Source organism: Octodon degus, unplaced genomic scaffold (assembly GCF_000260255.1).
Source record: "Octodon degus isolate 3935 unplaced genomic scaffold, OctDeg1.0 scaffold00010, whole genome shotgun sequence".
NCBI classification, from domain to species: domain Eukaryota; kingdom Metazoa; phylum Chordata; class Mammalia; order Rodentia; family Octodontidae; genus Octodon; species Octodon degus.
In genome coordinates, this window is record NW_004524586.1 from 22,534,625 (window position 1) to 22,542,563 (window position 7,939).

A 7,939-nucleotide genomic window follows, 5' to 3' on the forward strand; every position below is an offset into this window, starting at 1 on the left:
ACGTTGGACTGAGTAACCTTCAGACTTCATCAGTGGTGATGTGTGAATGACTCTGCTGTTGGGAGTCCAGTGGAAGATGGTCTGAGATTTGGGGCCAAACTGAATTCTCTTTCCTCTTCATCTGTATTTCTCTTCCTTTCTTGTTTCTTTTTCTTCTTCTTCTTCTTTTGCAGAACCAGAGATTGAACTCAGGCCCTTGTGCTTGCCTGGCAAGCACTTATTCTACTGAGCTATCTCCCCGGCCCTTTTGCTTCTTTGTAGGATCCAGGGTTAAAACTTCTTCCTTTAACCAGTCAACTCAGCTGTCTCCTGACCTAAACTGCCTTGGGAGACCTGATCTGAGTGTCTTCAACCGAGTTCTGATTGTTGCTCTAACTTTGCTTTGTCCTGTGCTTCTTAGCCCAAACAGTCTTTTAGAGGAGAGCCGTCCGGGATTATCATACAATGGGGGCAAGATGGCAAATGTTTTCATCCTCACAGGCCACAGAGTCTGCTGTAACTGCTCAACTCTGCCCTTACAACACAAAAGCAGCCCCAGACAATACCTAAGTGGATGAGTACGGCAGTGCTCCAAGAAAACTGTGTTTACAAAGCAAACTGCGGCTGGTTTGGCCCCTGAGCATTTGCCAGCTCTTGCTAAGGACTGAGCCCTCACCCGCCATTTCTCGGTGGGCCCCTGTCTTGCTATATTCTTCTTCCACCTACTTAAGGCCCCTCATACACTTTATATATTTTGTAGATGTTGTATGTCTTATCTGTCACCCCCTCACCACCACCACAATGGAAGCTCCACAGGGGCAGGCACTTGGCTTATCTCCTGTTGATTTCTGAGTACCCAGAGCAAAGGTTCTTCTATGGTAGGTGTTCAATAAATAGCTGGAACATAACCTGCCCGCCAGTTGGGACTTTCTTGAAGTCCTTGTGAAGGGGGTGTATTTGTCCATGTTCAGTCAGATTTCTATTTTCTTTTGTGTGGTTATCTCTTTGTGTTCATGGAGCCTTGCAGCTGAGTTCTTGGCTTTTATGTCTTTGGAGGGGCCGTGTTCGGGTGTCCTGGGACCCCAGAGTTGGCTGGTGGTGAGGGGTGGGATTTTTTTGGGCCAGATGCTTCTTAAATAATGGGACTGGAACATAAATTGACTTTATTTGAATCATATGGGTGATTTGTCCTTTGAGTGGGCTCTGGACAAAACAGTTGCCTTGTGATACTGCCCAGATTTGGAGCCGGCCCAGTGCTAGGAAGGAAGCTTTGTGTTCTAGGCTTGAGACTGCGCGTACCATTCACAGCTCTCCCCGTAGGGATGAAAGCGTGTCTCACAGACCATTGTGGACACCCTAGCCAGCAGCTCTGGCTGTTCCTCTTAGAGGCCAGTGGCCTCCTACCACCTCTATGTCTGGGTTAGATCTTCTTGGGTCCCATCCTGCCCTGCATTATGTGGGCACTGCGGTGATGCCCAACGTGGCCACCTTTGCCGTGTGTGCTGAGTATGCCCTTGAAGAGAGGTTGGGCACAAAGACCCACAAAACCTGAGCCCTCATTCTGGGAATACTCATAAGAAATGTGCCCTGGCACTGGGGCAGGCTGCAGATGTAGGCTGAGATCAGTCACTTCTGGCCAGGGGACCCATGCAGGGTTGCTCCTCATGGATGGCGCTGCTGGATTCAAGCCTCAAAGATGAGTTGGTTTCAGCAGGAAAGAGAAGGAAGTGTGACGCTGAAGAAGGCACAGTGTCTGGAGGAGGCTGAGGTGGGTGTGGTGGGCAGGGCGGCGTTGTCTGTCACGTGGAGTGAGGGGCATGCAGCACTCAGAGTCCTCATTGTCCACACACAGTGGAGATGGCTTTGTGGTGCTCATGACCTTTTGCTGTCTTTTTTTTTTTTTTTTTTTTTAATGTGAGGGCCTCTAGGCTTTTTTCATTTTGAGGAAAAAAAGAAAACAGCATGTTCTAGCTCACCCACCACAAAATTAAGTCTCCTGACCAGCACACTAGTGACCTAACCCTAGGTGCTCATGAAACCTGACAGAAAAAGTCTGAGCAAGGATCTCTTATATTCCTTTGCATTTGAGACATTTTATTCTAAGCAACTTGACTTGGTGAAAACAGACCACGTGCACAAATAATGAGATACATGAGAGTGCGTGTGAGGCACACACGTATATTCACGATGAATGAACAGACCTGCATGACTGAATGTTTTTATGAATTCCAAGTTCACAGTATGAGATTTCCCAGGTGTTACAGTGCAGGAAGGCTGTGGCTTGGCAGTCGAATAAATATTTGTGTGTGGAATGGCCTTCCACGCTGGGTTGTTGTTTGATTTCAAAGCAATACAGTACGTGGACACCAAGGTAGGGCAGCTTTCGATAACACTTCCTCCGATGGCTGTTGTGCAGCTCAAATCTACCCTATAAGTGAGGGCTGTGTCCTGGCGTCCTAGGAGAGATAGATGCCTCCTGGAGCCATTTGCAAAACTAGAACAGCTTCATCTGGGAATGAATGGGCCTCCACTGACCTTTGTTGGACATTCTCTCCTCCCTCCTTCCCATCTGTCTCTATCTTCTCTCTCCCACCTTTCTGCAGAGCCACCAACCAAATACCAAATCTCTCAACCAGAAGTTTACGTGGCTGCGCCAGGGGAGTCGCTAGAATTGCGCTGCAGGTTGAAAGATGCCGCCCTGATCAGTTGGACTAAAGATGGGGTACACTTGGGGCCCAACAATAGGACAGTGCTTATTGGGGAATACTTGCAGATAAAAGGCGCCACACCTAGAGACTCCGGCCTCTATGCTTGTACTGCCTCTAGGACTGTAGACAGTGACACTTGGTACTGCATGGTGAATATCACAGGTGAGTTGGTCTGCGAGTGTTTCACTTTCTCTTCTCTGTAGTCATTTTCTGGGTAAAATTTTTTTTTCAGCCAAGTAAAATAATAGATGTGCCACTTGGCTATGAGACATATAACGTCAAGGTTGTTACTAATCTCTTTTATTTTTAAAATGGGGTGCTGCTATGTTGCTATGTGGGTCCCAAACTCTTGGACTCACGTGATCCTCATGTCTCAGCCTCCCAACCACCTGGGACCGTGGGTATGTCCTGTGTACCCAGCTGATCCTGATGCATTTTGGAAATTCTTCCGTGGAATCTGGTGTACCAAAGAAGCTGATCATCACGAATGACAGATATCTCATGCACAAAGTGACATTGTCTTTTAAAGACAGAGCATTTTTTATGTAAAATCAGAACCTCCCCACCCCTCATGTCAGCAATATCCTTGGCATTTAGAATATAGAATTGAAACTTGAAAGCTCTAGATTTCTGATTCCTTTATTAAAATTAGTTTCCTCATCTTCCCTCCCACATAGTGAGAGGGGCCAAAGAGGCCTCCTTAGTGAGGAATTTAAATTCTGATTTCGGATCACTAGGTAACTAACTATCAGAAGGGTCAGAGAGGAGCTAGGTCTTATTAGAGACTAGCTCTGTTCTCTCTCTCTCTCCCTTTTTTTTTTTTTTTTTTTTTTTTTTTTTGGAACTGGGAATTGAACTCAGGTCCTTGAGCTTGCCAGGGAAATGCTTATTCTACTGAGCCATCTCCCCGGCCCCTAGCTCTGTTCTTGAGGCAGATCCAAATGCTGAAAAGTTTTGTTGGAAAAAAAATTTTTTTGACTATTACACAGTGCATAAATTTGTTGGAGACTTGGATCTGTTTGAAGCTTAAAATCCAGTCCCAGTATATCCAATTTTATAGCCTGTTTAAATAAAGTGAAGGCAGAAAACATTAAGAATCATAATAGAGACCAACTGTCCTCACGGAGAGACACTTTAAACCACTAAAATCATCTTAGCTAAACACGGTCTGAGACGTTCCTGTTGGATTCGCCGTAGAGAAAGGCTGGCTTGGTTGTAGGTACCCGCCAACTCTGACTTCACACAACCCATCCACGGCTGTGTTCTTCTGTACGCAGATGCCGTCTCGTCTGGAGATGACGAGGACGACACGGATGGCTCTGAAGATTTTGTCAGTGAGAACAGTAACAACAAGAGTAAGTAACTGCCTGCCTCGGATGGTCCCCAGGAGAGGAGCAGAGGGGAGTCCTGGCTGTCACTGTCTTCCTGTCAACTCTTCGGCGCCATGTTTGTCCCATGGCTCTTGCTCTTTGTCCCCTGCTGTTTCTACTGTCCCAACTTTTAAGCTGATGAATAAACCAGTGCTGCTGTCCACCCTTTTCTGCTGCCAGTCTTTTCTTCTTGTGTCACTCTTTTCGAACCAATTACTACTTTGTTGTCCTTGGTTTTACTTTTTCCCTTTGGTGTTTGACTGGAGACATGAAACTAGTAGGGCCATGGACCATCCTGGCTTTCTTCATACCCACTGATTGTGTGTGCTGAGCTTAACCCAGTGGGTCTCGGCTGTGGTTGATGGCAAACCCCTGCTCCTCTAGAACATTTGGCAGTATCTGGTTGTCAAATTTGTTGGGTTGTGGGGGGAGCAGTGAATGAATGCTCATAGGCAGAGACCAGGAATGCTGCTGGTGAACGCAGTGTCTTACCACACACAGCTTAGCTCTTGTGACAGAAGATTATTTTGTCCAAAAATGTCAGCCAATGCTGAGGAAACCTGGCCTTCTAAAACATGTGCCTCATGTAAGCAGAAATCAGGGAGTATTTCTCGCCTTATAGACAGGAATGGGGGAGGGGCTGAGGGTTGTTTGTTTACTTTGAGGCAGGTAACACTGAGAACTAACAGGAGGGAGATTGTGTCCTTAGTGGGCAAGGAAGTGTCCAAGGAGTATGGTGATTTAGTGACATGGGAAGAGTATGTGTAAATTTGTAGGGAGCCACCAACCTGTTTTCCAAAGTAGCGTACAATTTTGCACTCCTGCCAACAATGAGTAAGTATTTATGGCTCGTGGAGCTGGGCAGCCTGGATTGGGTCCTCCTTCACCACTTCTCAGTTGCTCATTTAACTTCTGTGCTTCTTTCTTTTATTGTTGTTAGATTCATTGGTACACCTTAGATACACATATTGACCACATACATCATAGGGACTTTGTACAGTATATGGTATAACTTGGTACATCATTTTTGACCCCGTGCTTCTTCCCTCCCTTCAGCCTTTCTGCCCCACCTTATTTACAAAGCTCTGTTTCCAGTTTGTCCTGCTTTCTTGTTTTTTTCTCTCCCCTCCCTTCTTTCTCCCCTCCCCTCTTCTATCCTTCTTTTTTCATTTTTATTTCTTAGAAGATGGGAATAATAATACTAACATTCTGGGCTGTTAGGATTAGATGAGCGAATATTTGTGCAGTAGTCAGGAGGGGGCTTATGAGAGCTTGCTCCACAAGGTAAATACAGTACAGCCTTAGTCACATCCACCAATGACATGACTGGAATTTTCCCATAGGGATGGCACATTGGTCCTTGGGTTTCTGGGCTTATGTGAAGAATTCTACGTGTCTCAAAAGGATTTTTGTCAGCTAAGTACAAGGCACAGGGTTTTTGCGGAGTCTTTTTAGATCTGTTTGAGGTTTATAGCAAAATTGGGGGGGCGCGACAGATTTCCCATAACCTCTTGCCCACATACACGGATAGCTGCTTCCACCCTCAGCATCCTCACTGGGCTGCCGTGAATCTGCTGCCATTGGTGAGCCTACACTCATGGATTGCAATCGCCCAAGCTTATCCTTTATGCTGGATTCGCTCTTGGTAGTTCCCTTGCTGTGGATTTAGGCAAATGCATCATGACCGGAGGCCACCACCGAATACTGTACAGAGCACCTTTCTCTGCCCTCCAGGTCTCCTGTGTTTTATTTACGTCTTCTTACCAAACCTTGGCAGGAAGTCCTGCTGATCTTTTTACCGTCTCCATTGTTTTGCTTTCTAGAATATCAGAGTTGGAATCTTATGCCATGTTGCCTTTTCAGGTGGCATCTTCCATTTAGCAGTATGTGTTTCAGTTTCCTCCTTGGCTTTCACAAAAGCTTATTTCTTTTTAGTAATGTCATTCTGTTGTGTGTATGTACAATTTACCTACTTTAAAAGGATTCCCTTGTTGCATTAAAGCTTTAGTAATTATGAGGAAAGCTGCTAGAAACACCTATGTGCAGGTTTTTTTTTTTTTTTTTTTTTTTTTTTTAGATGTTAGTTTTGAACTCTTCTTGGTAAAGTTCAAGGAGTATGGTGATTTAGTGACATGGGAAGAGTATGTGTAAATTTGTAGGGAGCCACCAACCTGCTTTCTAAAGTAGCCGAACAATTTTGCATTCCTGCCAACAATGAGTAAGTATTTATGGCTCGTTATCTTCACCCCTGTTTGGTGGTGTCATTGTTCTGGAGTTTGGCCATGGTAGTAGGTGTGTAGTGGCGTCTCCTTGCTTTAATTTGCATTTCCCTCTTGATGGATGATGTGAGACAGCCTTTTTATCTGCTTGATTGCATTAACAGGGAGGCAGGCCACGTGTCTTCTTTGCTGCGGTGTCTGTCTGCGGTGCCTTTGGCTCATTTTTAAAGTGGGTTGTGTTCTTGTTAGTGAATTGTAAGGGTTCTTTGTATCTTCTGGATACAGTCCTTTGATTTTGAAAAATGTTTTCTCTTGTCTGTGGTTTGACTTTTCATTTCTTTGACCATGCCTCTCACAGAGTAAAATTTGTAGTTTATCTCAAGTCCAGTGTATCAGTTCTTTCCTGGGTTGTGCTATTGGTAGTACACTGAAAAGACTTCAAATTCAAGGTCAGCTCTGGAGCTTTGTAGCTTTTTTTGTTATAGTAAGTCATAAGTGTGATCAATTTTAAGTTAATTTTTGTAGGTTCTGTGTCTAGATTTTTTTGTTTTGTTTTTGGTTTTTGATCTGTGGATGTCCAGTTGCTTCTGTATCCAGGGTGCTTTGGGGTAAATACTAGTGCCCATTGGTGTGTGTGAAGGTTACATCTCAGGGAACAGCTCCACCCACCTGGCACCTCTTCCTTCCCCTGCCTCTCCCCATCCACCTTCCTGGCTCTATCTTTTTTTTTTTTTTGGGTGGAACCGGGGATTGAACTCAGATCCTTGTGTTTGCCAGGGAAGTGCTTATTCCACTGAGCCATTTCCCTGGCCCCTCCTGGCTCTATCTCTTAATCACCTGTCTCTATTTCCATTATTGTTGCTTAGAGAAGATAGGTCTTATGAGTTACCAAGGGTAATTTTTTTTTAAAATGTGTTTAGTACAAGGTCTGCAGGGTGGTACTATGTAGATTGGACTCATAGTGCATCTCCTATTTTCAGCCTCCCAAGTGCTAGGATTACAGGCACGTGCCACCATGCTCAGTCTCAATCGCAATCGCAGTCTCAGTGTGGCCAGGCGGGCATGGCATGCCTGGGATTGAACCCTGGCCGCTGTGTCTGCCTAAGCAGGCACTTTAGTCAGCTGAGCTATCTGGCTGTCCCTACCAGGGATAAGTGTGTTAGAGATTGGTCTATCCCTGAGTCTCTTAGTAGCCTGGACAAAAATGGAAATCCTTTTTTTTTAAGGTAGTTTTTCCTTTTTGGAATAGAGGTTTGGGAAGTGCTGCCTGGTTGGGGGTGGGGTTGTACCACTTGGTGACTTTCATATTTATTTATTTATTTATTTAGGCAGAACGGGGGATAGAACTTAGGCCCTTGCACTTTCCAAGGAAGCACTTATTCTACTGAGCCATTTCCCCTGGTGACTTTTAGAAACTATTCTCGGACCCAGGGAACAGAAACTAGGGGTAACTGAGTGTGAGAACCATGAGTCGAGGACGTGCTTGGGAAGAGCCTCATCGAATGGGAACTTAAGCTGCCTTGACCATAGAACAGCGGGTGATGAGGTGAGCGAATGCATCTGTGATTTGAGTGAGCCTTCCGCAGGGACTGCTGGAACTGATACTAGTTAAACATGGGTTTGGCAGGGCATGCTGCTTGCATCTTTTATTATTATTATTATT

The 7,939-nt window shown here is 45.2% G+C and overlaps 1 protein-coding gene across 13 annotated transcripts in view; it reads left to right on the forward strand.

Moving 5' to 3' along the window:
- Positions 1–7,939, forward strand: part of Fgfr2 (fibroblast growth factor receptor 2) — a 110,966-nt gene that overhangs the window by 22,182 nt on the left and 80,845 nt on the right. For 6 of the 13 annotated variants that reach the window (XM_023708972.1, XM_023708969.1, XM_023708973.1 and 3 more), the window contains exons 3-4: positions 2,583–2,849; positions 3,965–4,042. The exons of 4 other annotated variants lie outside the window; for them this stretch is intronic. In XM_023708972.1, coding sequence (XP_023564740.1) covers positions 2,583–2,849; positions 3,965–4,042 — 345 coding nt within the window. The remainder of the gene's footprint in view (positions 1–2,582; positions 2,850–3,964; positions 4,043–7,939) is intronic. 3 more of the 13 variants (XM_023708974.1, XM_012513452.2, XM_023708975.1) reach the window with 1 other exon arrangement.